Source organism: Salvelinus fontinalis, chromosome 21 (assembly GCF_029448725.1).
Source record: "Salvelinus fontinalis isolate EN_2023a chromosome 21, ASM2944872v1, whole genome shotgun sequence".
Taxonomy (NCBI): domain Eukaryota; kingdom Metazoa; phylum Chordata; class Actinopteri; order Salmoniformes; family Salmonidae; genus Salvelinus; species Salvelinus fontinalis.
The window spans coordinates 28,484,063-28,503,442 of record NC_074685.1 but is presented as its reverse complement, the minus strand read 5'-3'; the positions used below and the strand labels follow the sequence as shown (position 1 = coordinate 28,503,442).

Sequence of the window (19,380 nt, the reverse complement as noted above, 5' to 3'; positions counted from 1 at the left end):
TCTAAATATCTCAGTTCCTTTCACTGGATGACTCTCACTTTGTAAAGTGCTACAGAGCTAGTTACTGACCGAGTTCACAACTGACCAAGAACAGTGACAAAACATTTCAGCATTAAAGAAAAGAAAGAACAGTTAGCCACTGCATTTACACAAACAGTAAATTCAAGAAATACAAATGCAAGGAATTAAAGAATCACCTCAATGGAGGACAAGTTCAATAAGCTACAACATTGTGTAACAAGATATGTGATGCTGTTCAACTAACCCTGTGCTTGGGGATACTTTCTTCTATCTCCATTCAGAAAGAAAAGTGTATCTTATAAATGTCCGTGTCCAGTTGCAGGTGGTTCCCTAAAAACCAGACACAATTCAGAATTATATTAAATCCATGTTTTGCCTCTTGCATGTGTGTAGATCTTTGTTTTGGTCGCTGTCATCTACTTCTTAATTTGGCCGTGGCCGCAGCGCATGAAAACGACCTGTTCCTGCAAAGATGTTGTGAAGGACTAGATAGTTTTAAATAGTGGAGTAGGGTGGTGGGTGTTCAGTAAGTGTAGGGTAGATGGTAGGGTATTTGTTGATTTCTTTCTTTTTCCCCCATGTTTTTTTCAAGCAATGTATAAGGGAGTTATACTCCAGTCTAGTAGATGGCAGTAATGCAACATTTATTAGATGCCAACCACTCTTAAACGTCATCAAAGAAGAAAAAAGTCTGACAGCTAAATTGGCTAGGGAACTTATCACTCTGTGCAAAAAGTGGATTTAATATCATTCTGAATTTTCTCTGGTTTTTGGAGGACCACCTGCAACTGGACACAGACAGTTATAAACTATTGATAAGTTACACATTTCTTCTAAATTGAGAATGAAGAAAGTATCGCCAAGCACAGGTTACTTCTGTGCAAAGCTGTAATAGCAATATGCAGTGCTCGACGTAGACTAAAATAGGTGCTGGAACTAATTTTGGATGCCGGTAATGTTTACATTTAGGTGCAGGAGCTCCACAATAATCGATTAATCGCGCCCGGGCGCCCATGTAGGCGTGTTTGCACTGGCTGAAAGTTGATTTTATTGAAACCGGGCTGCCACCCGAACATGAGCCAGGTGCCAGCGAAGAGAGCCCCCATTGATTTGTTAGTCAGTTTCACACTCTCCACCCTATGGCATAATATGTAGAATAGCAGGAAATTTCCTGTAAAACTGCTTATTTCCTCTCTGCCGCATGGCAAATGAGTATAATTGCACAAAATTAAACATACAACTTCAAAATGTGCATGAAATTATATATAAAATTGCTAAATCTTCTCTCCGCCCCATGGCAAAATGTGTGGAATTGCAGCAAAATAGCTTTAAAACAGCAACATCTTCTCCACACCCCATGGCAAAAGTGTAGAATTTACACAACATTTTTTTTATCTATCTGGGGGACAACTACGGCCCCTCGTGATGACTTCAGATTATTTGTGGCCTCCACCAACATCAAAGTTGTCCATCCCTGCCCTATGCGGACGTGTTTCCTCCAATGGTTGCTTCCTACAACACTGGGCGGATACGATTATGCCCAACCGCGGGACACCGGTCTATGGCCCATTACGTCAGCGGGCGAAAGCAGGGAGGGAGGAGCGCCCTTCTCAAATCGAACAGTAATATGTGCCTGTCGGCCATTTTGTCAACAAGGCAGCATGGTTTCATCGTCCAGAAAGATACATCTCTTTTCCATAAAATAAATGTTAGAATTGTCTTGACTATTTTTCATTGGGAAGGCAGGTAAAGTGTTTTATCAAAATAAATCCCTTTTGCATGGGAAAACACAGAACCCTAGTAATTACTACACATGCTTAATTACGTAATTTCATGCACATTTTGAAGTTGTATGTTTAATTTCGTGCAATTATACTCATTTGCCATGGGGCAGAGAGGAAATAAGCAGTTTTACAGGAAATTTCCTGCTATTCTACATATTATGCCATAGGGTGGAGAGAGTGAAACTGACTAACAAGTCAATGGGGGCTCTAATTCGACCTTGATTACTACAAGTTTAGATAGCTGGCTAATTTACCAATCAATAAATGTTTAGCTGACATGGGCTAATTGAGTGACTATCAGTGACTGACATAAGATAAAATAGAAAAACTGTTGACGCACAACCAAATGTCAAAATAGCATATTGTGTATTCTACTATTCTACCTTGCAACAGTAAATTGGGACCCGACTGAGTCCCATCCCTGGCCAAGGGAGACTAGAGTCACAGAGGAAGTGATAGCGATAACTGGGTCCAAAATCTGTCTTCTCCAGAAAGTGGCGTAACTAGTGGAAACAGTTTTGCACACGAGTATCTGTCCTCACATTGTCTAGAATGGTATTGCCTCCTCCCTACTGCCTTCCATTGTTGAAAAAACGTATTTTCATTGTTAGAGCGGCCACTATAGTATGTGGTTAATATAAATAATCTGTGCTAAAGTGCACGGGAATGAAAATTAAGCACACCCACAGTGTGTTCGTAAATTCATTCCGGAGTGCCAGAGGGCGCTCAAAGTGCACTCTGGGCGTTCGTAAATCCAGAGCGTTGTCAGATTGTCCGTTGGTAATTCGGAGCGTTTCGCTCTAGGGGCGTTCAGAGCGCACACTGGACGCTCTGGTCGAGGAGTAGGGTTGATCCGAGCGTTCTGACCCCACAACAGCAGTCAAGCAACCAAGCTAACATTGGCTAGCTTGCTAGCTACTTCAAGACACAAATGAGAGAATAATTCACTGTGACCATTTTACTCTCCCGTGCAGAAGTGGTTTAGGCTGTTTCATGTTATCCAGAGCGTTGGTGACTGTAACTGTGCTGCTGACAACAATTTAATAACGTTTTTTTGCCGACGTTTACCGACACCGGTCGTATTCAACGGGTGTTGAGCGTTCGTAAATTCATCATTTATTCTACACTCTGACACACTCAAACGAGAGTGCTCTGAAACGGAGTAGATGGCCAGAGTGAATTTACGAACGCACCCCAGTAGCCAGTACCACTTGGTACGCGGTCTTGCGAACACCCAATCAGCTAGCGTCAACAACTGACAAGAAACCAATCGTTGAATGACTTTATAATCTGTGGGCGGTTATACTCCATGTTTTGCAGGAAGTTGAACCCTTGCTGTGCAGTAAAAACAACAATATACGAAACGTCTAATTTCAATAACGTTTAACCTATTTTTCATATTAATGCGTTGTAAAGGCAAGTCTGAACTTCATCCAACTTTTGTGTGCATTGTCTCACGTTGTGTTTCCAGGTAGATGTAACTTGCTAAAAGCTCACAAGTTAGCTGTAGCAGCTAACGTTAGCCACCATCACGAGACCGTCAAGTCAGTGGTGTCCCATGCGTGGAGCTCTGTGTTACTAATAGGGTGTTATTTGTGTCTACAAAACTTCTCGTTTCTTCGGGTTGATAGAGTTGGGTGTAACCGAAAGGTTATATAACATGCGTTCTTGGTAACATGCATTCGGTGTGCCTTTAGCTTGTCCATCATGAAGAATAAAACATACAAACTTGTGGTGCACAAGAAAGGCTTTGGAGGCAGTGGTGAGTGAATTCCTTTCAGTGACGGTGTAAAACGGTTCACAGTGTTTTATCATGTGTTGGGTGAAATGAATGCTCTTCTGTCGTTGAGAATAACCCTTCCTTATACACAGATGATGAGCTGGTGGTGAACCCCAAGGTGTTCCCTCAAGTTTCCCTTGGGGACATAATTGAGATTGCACACCCCACAGATGAATACAGGTGAGGATGCATGCCAGGAAGTTATCTTTTGCCTGGGTCTATATATTGGTCCAAAGTTATGATAGATTCTCCTCATTTTCCAACAGCCCTCTCTTGCTGCAAGTGAAGAGTCTCAAAGAAGACCTCCAGAAAGGTAAAGCATGACTCATTTCCTCCAGTTTTAGGGGAAGCCCCTATAGAACCTAGCTAGTGAACTGATCAATATTCCATTTGATTGTAAATTACATGCACAAGGAACGCTCATCAGTAAATCTGTAGCCTAAATACAATGCATTCATCGTCTCCTCCAGAGACAATCAGTGTGGACCAGACGGTGGCGCAAGCCTTCAAACTCCGGGCATACCAGGATGTCATTGTAAACATTGTGGATCCAAAGGTGTTTTTTCTATGAATCATATTTCCAATAGTATTTGATTGAATTACAGTATTCAAGCTGATTTTTAAAGCGAGCTCATGCTGTATATGGATTTCTGTGTTAGGATGTAACTCTGGACCTCGTAGAGCTCACGTTCAAAGACCAATACATTGGAAGGGGAGACATGTGGCGACTGAAGAAGAGTCTGGTGAGAGGGAGTCTGTTTGAATACCTCTGTATATGCTATTGGTGTTTTGTTAAGGTAGTCTACTTCTTGAATCTGTGCCTATTAGAACTTCATTATATTTATCTTAGGTGAGCACCTGTGCTTATGTGACCCAGAAAGTGGAATTTGCAGGGATCAGGTATGCAATACCATTCTTAACACATTCATAATAATAAATATGTTATTTCATGTGTAAATATGTTTTATGTTATTATGTGAGCTTCTGTTCCTTACGTTGTAACCTGTCTCTGTTACCCTCAGAGCCCAGGCCAGTGAGTTATGGGTGAAAGGAGAGAAGGTCACCTGTGGCTACATCAGTGAAGACACCAGGGTAAGCAATGTCACCTTCAAAAGTAACTGTCTATTGAGATATTGCAGGACACTGTATGTAGTTACTAAATATGTTCTCCAGTCTCCCTACGATAGAGTTCCTTTCATATTTGTGGTGTTTAATGCAGGTGGTGTTCAGGTCGACCTCTGCCATGGTGTACATCTTCATCCAGATGAGCTGCGAAATGTGGGACTTTGATATCTACGGTTAGTTTCTCTTCTATCCCAGGTTATCAGGTGTTGGTATTGTTGAGTGTGTGAGATTGAGGCTGTGTTTCTTCTGTCTTGAGTGAGTGGGTGGTTTACTGAGATTGACAAACTACAGGGCTCATTGCTCAATGCCAATGAGGAGGAAAATAAAGTTTTCATTTGTTTTCAGGGGATCTCTACTTTGAGAAAGCAGTCAGTGGTTTTTTGTCTGATCTTTTTGCCAAATGGAAGGTTTGTGAATTACGTTCTCTGTTATACTTGCAATGCATAAACCCATTAATTAAACTTAATGAACACATTTCTAGGCATTAAACCAGGGGTGGGCAACTCCAGTCCTCAAGGGCCTGATTGGTGTCACACTTTTTCTCCATCCCTAGCAAACACGGCTGATTAATCAAATTGCATTTTAAACTGAAGATCATGATTAGGTGACTTTTGGAGTCAGGTGTGTTAGCTGGGGCTGGGGCAAAACTGTGACACCAATCAGGCCCTCGAGGACTGGAATGGCCCAACCCTGCATTAAACAATGCAGTTCTAAAGGTATTTATCCTAGTGAGATTTTTTTGACTTTTTCAGGAGAGGTATTGCAGCCATGAAGTGACAGTGGTGCTTTTCTCACGCACTTTCTACAACGCTAAAACCTTGGGTGAGACTTCTTATTTCTGTTTTCATGAGACATCAGGAATATCACATGCTAGCTATTATTAGATTAAATGTTCTAATTTTCTTTCCATCTTCTGTAGAGGAGTTTCCTGAGATATTGAGAGGTTCCATCAGACAGGACCACGAGGGCCGTTTCTATGAAGATTTCTACAGGTTTACTGTCTTTCAGCCTCATTGTCTCTTTCAATTCTATTTTCACAATGTCCGTTTTTGTATGTCTACTGATTTCTAGTTGTAGTTACCAGTTAAACTCTTTCCCTCATCTGTCAACTGTCTGACTGACTCAGGGTGTTTCTCTTGTGTTGTGTCTTTGTAGGGTAGTGGCTCAGACTGAGAGACGTGATGAGTGGACCTCTCTACTGGTCACCATCAAGAAGCTCTTCATTCAGTATCCTGTCTTGGTGCGACTAAAAGAAGCGGGTAATGAATCAGACACAACTTTGTACATTTAACGTTATGAGCAGGGCACTTATGAATGTTACCATATTATTTATGTTTACTTGTGTACATGTGGTTATTTTTGTGATAGTTGGTTTCCCCTCCGGCCATAACTCTACTGCTGCTCAGGGGAATTACCTTGAGGCCATTAACCTGTCTTTCAACGGTGAGTGTGTCATCTGCTCATTATTTTGTGTGATGCTCAGTGTTCATATTGAGCCACATATCATCTTGTCTCCTTATGATTTAAATACGGTCCTGTGCCTTTCACAGTCTTTGACAAGCACTACATAAACCGCAACTTTGATCGCACCGGTCAGATGTCTGTGGTCATCACCCCGGGGGTGGGCGTGTTTGAAGTGGACCGACTGCTCATGATCCTAACCAAGCAGCGCATGATTGACAATGGTAGGTAGTTATAACAACAGTAATGGGATGGACAGTCATATACAGTGCCTTCGGAAAGTATTCAGATCCCTTAACCTTTTCCACACTTTGCTACGTTACAGCCTTATTTTAAACCTCAGCAATCTACACACAATACCCCATAATGACAAAGTGAAAACAGGTTTTGAAATGTTTTGCTAATTTATACAAAGAAGAAGAAAAAACACACAAATGTTTTTACATAAGTATTCAGACCCTTTGCTATGCTACTCGAAATTGAGCTCAGGTGCATCCTGTTTCCATTGATCGTCCTCGAGATGTTTCTACAACTTGATTGGAGTCCACCTGTGGTAAATTCAATTGATTGGAAATGTTTTGGGATGGCACACACCTGTCTATATAAGGTTCCACAGTTGACAGTGCATGTCAGAGCAAAAACTAAGCCATGAGGTTGATGGAATTGTCCGTAGAGCTCCTAGACAGTATTGTCTAGGCTCAGATTTGGGGAAGGGTACCAAAACATTTCTGCAGCATTGAAGGTCCCCAAGAACACAGTGGCCTCCATCATTCTTAAACCACCAAGACTCTTCCAATAGCTGGCCGCCCGGCTAAACTGCAATCGGAGGAGAAGGGCCTTGGTCAGGGAGGTGACCAAGAACCCGATGGTCATTCTGACAGAGCTCCAGAGTTCTTCTGTGGAGATGGGAGAACCTTCCAGAAGGACAACCATCTCTGCAGCACTCCACCAATCAGGCCTTTATGGTAGAGTGGCCAGACGGAAGCAACTTATCAGTAAAAGGCACATGACAGCCCGCTTGGAGTTTGCCAAAAGGCACCTAAAGACTCTCAGACCATGAGAAGCAAGATTCTCTGGTCTGATGAAACCAAGATTCAACTCTTTGGCCTGAATGCCAAGTGTCACATCTGGAGGAAACCTGGCACCATCCCTAAAGTGAAGCATAGTGGCGGCAGCATCATGCTGTGGGGGTGTTTTTCAGAGGCAGGGACTGGGAGACTAGTCAGGATCGAGGCAAAGATGAACGGAGCAAAGTACAGAGAGATCCTTGATGAAAACCTGCTCCAGAGTGCTCAGGACCTCAGAATGGGCTGAAGGTTCACCTTCCAACAGGACAATGACCCTAAGCACACAGCCAAGACAATGCAGGAGTGGCTTTGGGACAAGTCTCTGAATGTCATTGAGTGGCCTAGTCAGTGGCTGAACTTGAACTCGATCGAACATCGCTGGAGAGACCTGAAAATATCTGTGCAGTGATGCTCCCCATCCAACCTGACAGAGCTTGAGAGGGTCTGCAGAGAAGAATGGGAGAAACTCCCCAAATACAGGTGTGCCAAGCTTGTAGAGTCATACCCAAGAAGACTCGTTGCTGTAATTGCTGCCAAAGGTGCTTCCATAAAGTACTGAGTAAAGGGTCTGAATACCTATGTAAATGTGATATTTCCGTTTTGGGATTTTTTTATAAATTTGCAAAAATGTATAAAAACCTGCTTTTGCTTTGTCAGTATGGAATATTGGGTGTAGATTAATGAGAAAAAAAATAAACAATTTTAGAACAAGGCTGTAACCTAACAAAATGTGGAAGCGGTCAAGGGGTCTGAATACTTTCCGAAAGCACTGTACATTGTTGATGCTCATAAATTATTTGCTATTAGAAGATGATAGGACTAAAGTGATTATTCTGACATTTTGTTTTCCTTTGCCAGGTATCGGTGTGGACTTGGTGTGTATGGGAGAGCAGCCACTTCATGCAGTGCCTCTATTTAAGGTAAGACGGACTGAACCCAAATATAAACTCAGAGGTTAGAGTTCTCCATCACTGCGACGGATTTCTGTAATATGGATGATGCATGAGGGTTTTAGTAAATAATTGTATTTAAAAAATAAAAATATATATTTTTTTAATAAAATCTCCAGCCACACTTGAACATCTAAAACTAGAAAGTTTGGAGAAATGATAATGGACCTATATATTTTCAAATAATTGCCCTTTTTCTGGCCCGCAAATCAATTCTGACAAAGAAATCTGTCTTTAAAAAAATCTGTGCAACCCTCCCAGTGTGGCTCTTGAGCCAAAAAGTTTGCCTGAGATGGACTTTTCAGTCACGGATACATTTTTTTTTTTAACCCTGGAAATGCCTCAATCGTCATTATGACCAAATTATTTGGACTCAAGTCGATTTGCAGCAGACCTGTTTTAACTGCTTCGTGGAAGGGGAACAAATAGTTACTTTGGCGGTGACTACATCTGTTTGAAAACAGATCATCAAAAATGACTACTTTTTAAAACAATTTAAATACACATCTCAGAAAGTGACTACTTTTTAAAAAAAGTAGAAGGCAGTTTTGGGATATTTAGTTTCCTTTCAAAACATAATAGCCATATTTTGTTACTTTTATCATTCTCATTAACACTTAATATTAAACTGTTCTTGTAAAAATCTCATTACTTTTTGAGCAACATTTTATTTGCATACATAATACTTTGGTCGATGCATTTGAATTGCATTGCAATGAGCTGAGTTTTGTAACTACTGTACACAAGGCATAGTTACTGTTCCTTTTTCCAATTATGTAATAACTCCATTTATTATAAAGCAATTTCCAAAGTCCTATTTAACAACTTAGCTTTTTTAATAATCACTAAGTTACTACACATGTATAAGAACTTGATGTCAAGTGTTACTGTATTACCTTACTAATTTACTTTTGTTAGTCATTTTGAAGCGGCAAAAATGGTCTACTCTAATGTTGAGGTGATTCCATGTCCTCCATGTATTTAGTTCTAGGCTATAGGCTATATTAATATCTATGAGCCATCCAAACCATGTGTGTTATTATATTCAGACCAATTCAACTAACTGTTGTACTTTTCAAATACCTTAAAATATTATTTGGTTTTCTGAGACCTGTATTGGATGGTTACTGTATGTTTTCCCTGTGATGTTGACAAGCTGCACAACAGGACAGTGCCTGGAGACTCACGACTGGGGGATGACTACAACCTGCCCCACTGGATTAACCACAGGTAAGACCAGACAGACAGCTTCTGGATAAAGATGGATAGATGGAGGAGAACAGAGGAAGGGTAATATGGGTAAGCGAGGTTCATATATTTCAGGATGAGAGACTGTTGAATATTCCTGGTGAAGAGATGAATGTGTTTTAGAGAAAGGAAGGGATGTTTTTCTAATGTTATCTCTTTCTGTTACCATGACCACAGCTTTTACACATCCAAAAGCCAGAACTCCTGCAGCTGCTTCACTCCTCGCATCAAGCTGGCAGGACGCAAGGTACATATATAGACCTAATCCAGATGCAGCCACTATTTTGAATTTGGCTTACAGCTCACCTGTCATTTATTTTCTCCATCTGTTTGTGTCTAGCTCCATGCAGAAAAATTCAAGAACAACAAAGAGCACAGTAAGAGAGAATGTGTTTATTGATTAAACCTCCCTGCAATGAACTATCATTCTCTTTTCTTCTCTAACAAACTGTGCCTCTTCTTCATTGCCTCTCAGCTCTTGGGGCTCCGAAGGACGAGAACAGCCTTCCCATCCAGGTGGACTACGATGCCCATGATGCACAGGTGTTCAGACTCCCTGGGCCGTCCCGAGCCCAGAGGAGCACCAACTTCAGGTGCCGCTCAAACACAACCACGCATTTATTGCACACTTCCAATAAATAGAGTTAAGAGTAAGGATAGGAGTAACTCGGTGTGACGGTCTTCTAGGGTGGTCCGAGAGAGGGAAGTGAGTGGAAGGAGAAGCTGGGGGTCTGCGGATGTGAGTGGGGTTCTAGGGGGCGGTGTGTCCCCCCCTGTCCGCTCTTGTGGGCCTGACGAGCAGCGGAGCCTGGCCTCTGATGACAGCCTGGGCAGGGTGTCCAACATCCTGCTGATCCCCCGTCTGCCCCCAGCCCAGTACGGAGAGGTCAGCAGCTCCCTGGGCTACACCAGCACCAGAGGTACTAGGAATAAACCCCTTGTATGAGTGATTAGTGTGATGTTTAATTGTGAGGGTGTGGTATCCATTCATGTGCTGAGTAGCCATAAGTGTTTATTTCAACTGTGCTAATGTCTCTGTGTCTGTCTCTGTGTCTATCTCTCTCTGTGTGTCTGTCTGTGTCTCTGTCTCTCTGTGTCTGTCTCTCTCTCTGTGTCTGTCTCTTTCTCTCTGTGTGTCTGTCTGTCTCTGTCTATCTCTCTCTCTGTGTCTCTCTGTGTCTGTCTGTCTGTCTGTCTGTCTGTGTCTCTGTCTCTCTCTCTCTCAGAGTTGTTGGAGAAGATGATGGAATCTCAGCGGGACTCCAGTGCTCCGGGGAGGTTCACTGTGGGGAGTGCTGAGTCCACCCTCCATGTGCGCCCAGGGGGCTACACCCCTCAGAGGGCCCTCATTAACCCCTTCGCCCCCTCACGCATGCCCATGAAGCTCACCTCCAACCGCAGGCGCTGGATGCACACCTTCCCTGTGGGTGAGGACACAAACACACACACACACACCTTCATCCACTTAGAATTAGACACAGACTGAAACCTGCTAGTTTAAACATTTTCTCTGTCTCAGAATCCGCATCAGCCAATTCAAATCTTTCACGTGGTTCTCGTGATAGAACGCTGAATGTTAGCTTTCCCCTTAAAATAACATGGCACACTTAGCTCTGTTCTGACAACACCAGCTGGGAATGATTGTTTTCTGTAATTCTGCATTGACCAATTACAAATGTTGACGTGATATAATTATTTATGTTTTCATAAGAGTGTCCTTAACAGAGGTCAAACGGCAACATCTGCTAATCAAACACGCAAAATTTCAACTGGACGATTAGCTCACAGTGTAGCGAGCCTGGCTCCTGGTAATTTTAGCTGTTTGCGGCAAGTTCGAATCCCGGGTGAGATACAGTATTTTTTTCCTTTGAAATGTAGAATTACATTTATTGTGTGTTGCGAAGGGAAGTGCATCCAACACATTGAAGATTAAGAATACATTTATAAGGAGTTGTATCTTTCTTCAGCCTTATAGACAAGCTCTGCTAATAATCAAGTGCGTTATTTGAATTGAGCATCGAGGACCAGCAGTGAAATGTTTTGTCCTTAGCAAAAAAGCTTGGATGTGAGGGAGCCTCGAACCCGCGGTTACTGTACCGTGCAAATTCACGGTTTAGCGGCGTATGTCACCTGGCAGTGATTGTAGTGGAGGTACATGACAGCTATTTGACAAGACCATGAGGCTCTTTGCCTTTTTTTTTGATGGACGATAAACGCAAATGTTGATCTTTTTCCCTTGAAAGCACATAAATGTTTGTAAAACGGTTAAGGAAAAACGTGGGATTTTGTCATTTAAATGTTGTTGTTTTTTAATTCTAACGTTAGTATTTTAGTCAAGGATGTATCGTGCAATATTGACACACTACTCTTATGACCGACCAAGTGAAACAAAAGTAATATTTGGAGGTTTAAAATATCTTATTTGGAGGTTTAAAATATCCCAAAATATCCCAAGTTAACCTATTTTATTTGGAGGTTTAAAATATCCCAAGTTAACCTATTTTAAGAAATGCCGTTGAGTTGGTGGATATATATAGTCTAAGATCTTTGATAGGCTGATGTGGAATTTGTTACAGGAAATAATCACTACCACCTGGTCAGGTTAGCATAGGGCTAAATGTGCGAGGTTATGTCATGGGAACAGCTAACATGTAGCATTTTAGCACGTGCAACTACATTGACGATTCTAATTGGCTGATGCACATTTTGAGACAAAAATACAAAATAGAAGTATCAGTGTACTACAAGCACATGGCAGTCATGATGCTACAGGTACAATGCGTACATTCCAGTACAGGACATCTTTCACGTGGAACGTAATTAATGTGTTCCAGGTCCGTCAGGAGAGGCCATCCAGATCCACCACCAGACCAGACAGAACATGGCTGAACTGCAGGGCAGCGAGCAGAGAGACCCCGCCCACACCTCCGCCGAGCTCCTGGAACTGGCCTATCACGAGGCCACTGGCAGGTTAGACACGCCCCAGGGGGAAGGCCATGCCTCTTTTTAATTTATTTTTAATGTAATTATAGTTGTCTATTGATTATTTCCCCCCCTGTGGACTGTGTGTTCAGACGGACAGCCTCAGAGAGACGACAGGCAGGAGAAAATGGGCTGTACTCCAGCGGAGGGATGGAGGAGTATACTCATGGCAGCCCAGCCAGCAGCAACAGCACTGGTACACACACACACACGCTAGTGCATCTGACTCACTATATAAGCATTGTATTCATCACACACAAACCCTGCCAACTATCTTTTCTCTTAATGTTATATGGTTGATGGTCACGCAGTTGGTTTTAATGCTGATAATGTCTGTACAGGAACACCGGTAAACCGTGGCTCCTCGTTGGAGGACTTTTCCTCTGGCAGTCCGGATCCAAGTGAGTCTGTGCTGCCCTAAGAAAGAAAACACACTCACTACACAGATACACTTTGACACAGTCACACACATGTCATGTACACAATATCCTATCAGTTTGGTTGTGAACATTGCCTGACAGCCAAACTGATAATTGGAATAAGCCCTCACATAATGAACTGAGAGCTTATTCAGCTGAACCCCTGATTGGCTGAATCCTCCGTTCGGTGTCTGTCTGTGAGGGAAAGACTAGGGTTCATAAAGGGTCACATGTTATTGGGTCACGCACCCACCCCCTCCCCCTCTCTAACGTCCTTCTCTCTACCTCTGAGTATCTCTCACTTCCATTCTCTATCTTCCAGCTTCTCTAACTCTTTCTCGGCTTCCTCCATTTTCTCCCTCAGGCTTCACATCTCTCTCCTCAATGTATCTGCTATCTTTTACTCTATCATACATAATACACTTGAGAGCAGAGACTCTAATATTATGTGCTTAATTAGCCTCTTCCAGGTATGTGTGTGTGTGTGTGCGACTCCTGACTGTCTGCATGGATGGCCGGTGGCCTAGCGGTTAAGAGCGTTGGACCAGTAACCGAAAGGTTCGAATCCCTGAGCTGACTAGGTGACAAATCTGTCTGTGCCCTTGAGCAAGGCACGTAACCCTAATTGCTCTGGATAAGAGCATCTGCTAAATTACTAAAATGTAAACGCATGAGTTTCTGTCCATTTCTCTGTGGCATGTGTAGTGTGTTTGTTTTGCATGTACTGTGTGTGTGTATATATAACATATGTGTGTGTTTGTATGAGCCATATATGCGTGCATGTGTGTGTTGTAATCACACTGCTGATGAGATCACTGCTTATCACATGCTTATCACATCATCACAGATTGCCAGGTCGATTGTCACAGAGCCTCAATCTCCTGCATGTGTTGATCAGAGCTCCACTTCTGTCAGTGACACTGGAATCATCATCAGGTGTAATGAAGGCAATGAGAATAACCCTCTGCTCTTTTTTTCCTTCCCCCTCTTTTCTCTCTCTCCCTCTCTCTTTCTCTACTTTTTATTTTTGTTTGTTTCTGTCTCGTTGGCTGTTGTTTTTCCCGCGCCACTCTTTTTATCATTCCAACCTGTATCTTTGTTCCACACTTTCCCCTCCTACTTTATCAACCACCTCTGCACACCTTCCTTTCATTACAAATGTATTTCTCTCTTTTGCTTGTCCTTCTTTTCCTATTTCCTTACCTCCTCCTCGTCCACAAAATGCACCCTGTTGGGTGGTATGTGTGTTTGCCACGGGGCACTTGTTTGTGTCTGTCTCTGTGTTGTATGTATGTATGTATGTATGTATGGTATTTTTGTCTGGTTGGCTCCGTGTGTGTGGCGGGGGTTCCCCTGAAGCCCTGCTGCTGTCTGCCCCCCCGACAGTGCCCAGCTTCTGTTGCACGGTGGGGGTAGACTGGAAATCTCTGACCACACCCGCCTGTCTGCCTCTCACCACCGACTACTTCCCTGAATGGCAGACCCTGCAGAACGACTACACTGAGGGCTGCTACGACCTGCTGCCACACACTGATCTGGAGAGGTACAGGACACATGTTTCTTTTACTATCCTTGTGGGAGCCAAACAATTGATTCTCATTGAAAATCCTATTTTCCCTAACCCTAAACCTATCCCCTACCTGTAAGCCTAATTGGAACCCTAAGCCTAAAATAGCCTTTTCCTTGTGGGGACTGGGGAAATGTCCCCACTTGTCCAAATTTTCTACTGGTCAAAACAAGGATAGTAAAACCAAAAATACACACACACACTGTAGAACGACTACACTGAGGGCTGGTACAACATGCTGCCACACACTGACCTGGAGGGGTAGAAAATGTAACACGCAGAGTACACACACACCTCACGTAGTATACAAAATGACTACTGCAACACTGACTGACTGCGTGGTCTGCTGAGAAATATATAGCAACTAATAAACCAACAAGTACATGCAGCTGTTTCAGATGCTCTCACCCTGTCTCTCTCTGTCTCAGGCGGGATGATGAGGCCCCGGTGATGAGTGCCCCTCAGGTGTTTGAGGAGTTTATCTGTCAGCGGCTGATGCAGGGCTACCAGATCATCGTCCAACCTAACAAAAGGAAACCCCAGCCTGCTGTGGCCCCGCCCCTCAGCAGTAGTCCACTCTACACCAGAGGTGTTCTATACTGTCTCTGTCCGGGCCTGTGGCTCAGCTCTGACACAGTTACCTAATAACACCACAGTCGCAGTTAGCTACTGACTGACACTCTTCACTTAGAGAGGCTAATGAGTCTGTTATACGACATATTCACTTGCATAATTTAATCATTTGGTAAATTGCAGTAATCTCAGTTTGGACCAAGTGCAGTCATTTACCCTCTGTCTCTCTCTTCCTCCTTCTCAGGGCTGGTCTCTCGGCGCAGGCCAGAAGAGGAGGAGAGTCTGTACTGGCTCAGTATGGGCCGTACCTTCCATAAAGTCTGCCTGAAGGATAAAATCATCACTGTTACCCGCTACCTTCCGAAGTAAGTCTCCAGCCTTACATTAGATCCATACTCCCAGCTAAATCATCAGACTGTACTGTTTGCATGTCACTCACCTGTAGAGTGTGTGTGTGTGTGTGTGTGTGTGTGTGTGTGTGTGTGTGTGTGTGTGTGTGTGTGTGTGTGTGTGTGTGTGTGTGTGTGTGTGTGTGTCAGGTACCCGTATGAGTCGGCCCAGATCCAATACACCTACAGTCTGTGTCCCCCTCACTCTGACGCCCACTTCCTGTCCTGCTGGGTGGAGTTTGGTCACGAGAGACTGGAGGAGTACAAGTGGAACTACCTGGACCAGTACATCTGCTCTGCTGGCTCTGAGGACTTCAGGTACCTATGCTCAGCAAACACACAGTCACATACAGAGCCATGTTCAGCCCCAGGGAAGGCTTTAACACATTCATTTGGACCCCTTTCTGTTGTAAAAGAGTTTGCCATAGCCAACACTGAGTGTACAGAGTCAACTATACTGAACAAAAATATAAATGCAACAATGAGGTAATCCAGTCAATTGAAATAAATGTATTAGGCCCTAATCTATGGATTTCACATGACTGGGCAGGGGTGCAGCCATGTGTGGGCCTGGGAGGGCATAGGTCAACACACTTAGGAGCCAGGCTCACCCACTGGGTTACAGACAGAAATACTCCTCAGTTTTATCAGCTGTCCGGGTGGCTGGTCTCAGACGATACCGCAGGTTATGAAACTGGATGTGGAGGTCCTGGGGTGGTGTGGTTACACATGGTCTGCGGTTGTGAGGCTGGTTGGACGTACCGCCAAATTCTCAAACGATGTTGGAGGCAGCTTATGGTAGAGAAATTAACATTAAATTCTCTGACAACAGCTCTGGTGGACATTCCTGCAGTCAGCATGCCAATTGCACTCTCCCTCAACTTAAGTCATCTGTGGAATTTTGTGTGACAAAACGGCACATTTTAGAGTGGCGTTTTAATGTCTCCAGCACAAGGTGCACCTGTGTAATGATCATGCTGTTTAATCATATTCTTGATATGCCACACCTGTCAGGTGGATGGATTATCTTGGCAAAGGACAAATGCTCATTAACAGGAATGTAAACTAATTTGTGCATAACATTTGAGAGAGTTAAGATTTTAGTGCGTATGGAACATTTCTGGTATGTTTTATTTCACCTCGTGAAACATGCAACCAACACAAGTGGCGCAGCAGTCAAAGGCACTGCATCTTAGTCCTTGAGGTGTCACTACAGAAACCCTGGTTCGATTCCAGGCTGTATCACATCCGGCCGTGATTGGGAGTCCCATAGGGCGGTGCACAATTGGCCCAGCGTCGTCCGGGTTTGCCCGGAGTAGGCCGTCATTGTAAATAAGAATTTGTTCTTAACTGACTTGCCTAGTTACCTAAAGGTTAAATGTAAAAAATAGATAAAAAAATTAAAAAAGTGTAAGTGTTGCATTTATATTTTTTGTTCAGTATGTATGTATGTATGTATGTATATGTATGTCACACTTCCAAATAACTCTTATTTCTACCGGTCGTGTGCCATAGTTTGATAGACTCTCTGAAGTTCTGGCGGACCCGCTTCCTGCTGCTGCCGGCCGGAGGTGCTAGACGTGTGGCGGACGGGGAGGGGCACTGGGACGTTTACGGGGAGGGAGTGGGCACAGTGGCGGGCAGAGAGGGCATGACGGGCACCGGGGACTGGGCCCTGCTGGATGGCTTCATCCGCTTCCTGGAGGGACTCAACCGCATCCGCAGACGCCACCGCTCTGATAGGATCATCAGGGTAACACCCTAAAACACTGTCTTACTCATTTCAAAACACACAAAAAACTCAAAAGATGTGATTGAGCAGTCTTGCAAACCCAGTTAAGAGAGAAACTGACCGCCAGGAACAATGATCCTATGCCAATGTTGTTGTCTTGAGCTGTTTTAAGCTTCCTGTCGTACTTTCTTCCCCTCTCATTCTGTCTGTAGAAAGGACCAGCAATGAAGGGTTTGCAGGTGACTGGTCCTCTCTCCGCCTACCCTCCGGAGCCTGTAGCACCCCCTCTGGGCAAGAAAGGCACCTCCGCTTTATCAGCTCTCCTGGAGTTGGAGCAGAACCAAAAGTGAGTGTAGTTGTCCTCTCTGTGTGCTTTCAATGGAACCTTGTGTGTTTCCAAATTATTAGAAGCACAGGGTATCTGACATTGACTGTACCGGTCTCACAATGATGATGCATTTCCTGTCTGCAGGACTCTAGAGGAGCAGCAACAACAGGGGAAACCCTCAGCTGCCACCAGTGAGTCTTCCACTGTCACCATGACCACTACATATGTGGACAGCCCTCGCAAGGTGGGTGTCTTTGTGTGGTTTTGGGAAGGAACACAATGATCAAGGGCTTTCTGTCTTGGGTAAAAGGGAGCTCAATTTCCGGCCTGGGTAAAAGGGAGCTCAATTTCCGGCCTGGGTAAAAGGGAGCTCAATTTCCGGCCTGGGTAAAAGGGAGCTCAATTTCCGGCCTGGGTAAAAGGGAGCTCAATTTCCGTCTTGGGTAAAAAGGAGCTCAATTTCGGGTCTTGGGTAAAAAGGAGCTCAATTGGGGCGTTTTGGTTGGGGGCATTTTTTGTTGGTGTGTATGGAATGCTGGTTTGCCGTTTTATAGGGGTTTATCTTTGCTTCCTTATTATGGGGTTTCGCTTTGCATTTGTTTCCTTCTCTCCTTCCCCAACTTTCTCTCCTTCCCTTCTTTTCCTGTTGATGGACTTTGGGTTTTTCATCCTGTGGTGTATCCCTCTTCCTATGCTAACAGGATGCTGCCTTCATTTTGGATTTTATACGTAGCCCTCGTTCCTCCTACATCTATCACACACAGGTTAGTAACTAGGGGCACTGGATGCCGCTGCATCTGTTAGAGTAGAAGTGTGTGTGTTGTCCTGTTTCAAGTTTTAATGTCACATGCACAAGTACAGTGAAATGCCTTTCTTGCAAACTCAAAACCCAACTTTGCAATAATCAATAACAATGTAAAACTTGAAAAAAGAAACACGAGAAATAAGAATAAGCGATATGAAATACACAAAGTAGTAAGCCTACTATATACAGTACCAGTCAAAAGTTTGGACACACCTACTCATTCAAGGGTTTTTCTTTTCTTTTACTATTTTCTACATTGTAGAATAATAGTGAAGACATCAAAACTATGAAATAACACAAATGGAATCATGTAGTAACCAAAAAGGTGTTAAACCAAAATATATTTTCCTCAAAGTAGCCACCCTTTGCATTGATGACAACTTTGCATTGATCACGCTTGGCATTCTCTCAACTAGCTTCACCTGGAATGCTTTTTAAGGAGTTCCCACATATGCTGAGCACTTGTTGGCAGCTTTGCCTTCACTCCGCGGTCCAAGTCATCCCAAACCATCTCAATTGGGTTGAGGTTGGGTGATTGTGAAGGCCAGGTCATCTGATGCAGCACTTCATCACTCTCCTTCTTGGTGAAATAGCCCTTACACAGCCTGGAGGTGTGTTGGGTCATTGTCCTGTTGAAAAACAAATGATAGTCCCACTAAGTGCAAACCAGATAGGATGGTGTATCGCTAAAGAATGCTGTGGTAGCCATTCTTGCTAAGTGTGCCTTGAATTCGAAATAAATCGCATACGGTGTCACCAACAAAGCACCCCCACACCATACCTCCTCCTTCATGCTTCACGGTGGGAACCACGCATGCGGAGATCATCCGTTCACCCTACTCTGCGTCTCACAAAGACACGGCGGTTAGAACCAAAAATCTCAAATTTGGACTCATCAGACCAAAGGACAGATTTCCACCAGTCTAATGTCCATTGCTCGTGTTTCTTGGCCCAAGATAGTCTTTTTTTAAATTATTGGTGTCCTTTAGTAGTGTTTATTTATTTGTTTTTTGTAGAAATTCGATCATGAAGGCCTGATTCACGCAGTCTCCTCTGAACAGTTGATGTTGCGATGGGCTGCATTTATTTGGGCTGCAGTCTGAGGGTGCAGTTATTCTAATGAATTTATCCTCTGCAGCAGAGGTAACT

General features: G+C 43.6%; 1 protein-coding gene across 8 annotated transcripts in view; it reads left to right on the top strand.

Annotated features, from left to right (window-relative positions):
- The first annotated feature begins 2,552 nt into the window (after window positions 1-2,552).
- Window positions 2,553-19,380, top strand: part of depdc5 (DEP domain containing 5, GATOR1 subcomplex subunit) — a 32,155-nt gene continuing 15,327 nt past the window's right edge. For 2 of the 8 annotated variants that reach the window (XM_055874557.1, XM_055874554.1), the window contains exons 1-32: window positions 2,563-3,567; window positions 3,678-3,765; window positions 3,852-3,898; window positions 4,056-4,141; window positions 4,245-4,328; window positions 4,436-4,485; window positions 4,608-4,677; window positions 4,805-4,883; window positions 5,056-5,117; window positions 5,463-5,532; window positions 5,630-5,702; window positions 5,866-5,969; window positions 6,079-6,153; window positions 6,261-6,395; window positions 8,097-8,158; window positions 9,345-9,418; window positions 9,614-9,683; window positions 9,777-9,813; window positions 9,912-10,029; window positions 10,124-10,356; window positions 10,663-10,863; window positions 12,271-12,406; window positions 12,511-12,614; window positions 12,760-12,819; window positions 14,197-14,380; window positions 14,833-14,993; window positions 15,222-15,342; window positions 15,517-15,684; window positions 16,882-17,119; window positions 17,311-17,444; window positions 17,571-17,670; window positions 18,128-18,190. In XM_055874557.1, the coding sequence (XP_055730532.1) occupies window positions 3,513-3,567; window positions 3,678-3,765; window positions 3,852-3,898; window positions 4,056-4,141; window positions 4,245-4,328; window positions 4,436-4,485; window positions 4,608-4,677; window positions 4,805-4,883; window positions 5,056-5,117; window positions 5,463-5,532; window positions 5,630-5,702; window positions 5,866-5,969; window positions 6,079-6,153; window positions 6,261-6,395; window positions 8,097-8,158; window positions 9,345-9,418; window positions 9,614-9,683; window positions 9,777-9,813; window positions 9,912-10,029; window positions 10,124-10,356; window positions 10,663-10,863; window positions 12,271-12,406; window positions 12,511-12,614; window positions 12,760-12,819; window positions 14,197-14,380; window positions 14,833-14,993; window positions 15,222-15,342; window positions 15,517-15,684; window positions 16,882-17,119; window positions 17,311-17,444; window positions 17,571-17,670; window positions 18,128-18,190 (3,342 nt within the window). In that variant the 5' untranslated portion in view covers window positions 2,563-3,512. Of the gene's footprint in view, window positions 3,568-3,677; window positions 3,766-3,851; window positions 3,899-4,055; window positions 4,142-4,244; window positions 4,329-4,435; window positions 4,486-4,607; window positions 4,678-4,804; window positions 4,884-5,055; window positions 5,118-5,462; window positions 5,533-5,629; window positions 5,703-5,865; window positions 5,970-6,078; window positions 6,154-6,260; window positions 6,396-8,096; window positions 8,159-9,344; window positions 9,419-9,613; window positions 9,684-9,776; window positions 9,814-9,911; window positions 10,030-10,123; window positions 10,357-10,662; window positions 10,864-12,270; window positions 12,407-12,510; window positions 12,615-12,759; window positions 13,396-14,196; window positions 14,381-14,832; window positions 14,994-15,221; window positions 15,343-15,516; window positions 15,685-16,881; window positions 17,120-17,310; window positions 17,445-17,570; window positions 17,671-18,127; window positions 18,191-19,380 lie in introns of those variants that run through there. The other 6 variants (XM_055874555.1, XM_055874559.1, XM_055874560.1 and 3 more) reach the window with 6 other exon arrangements.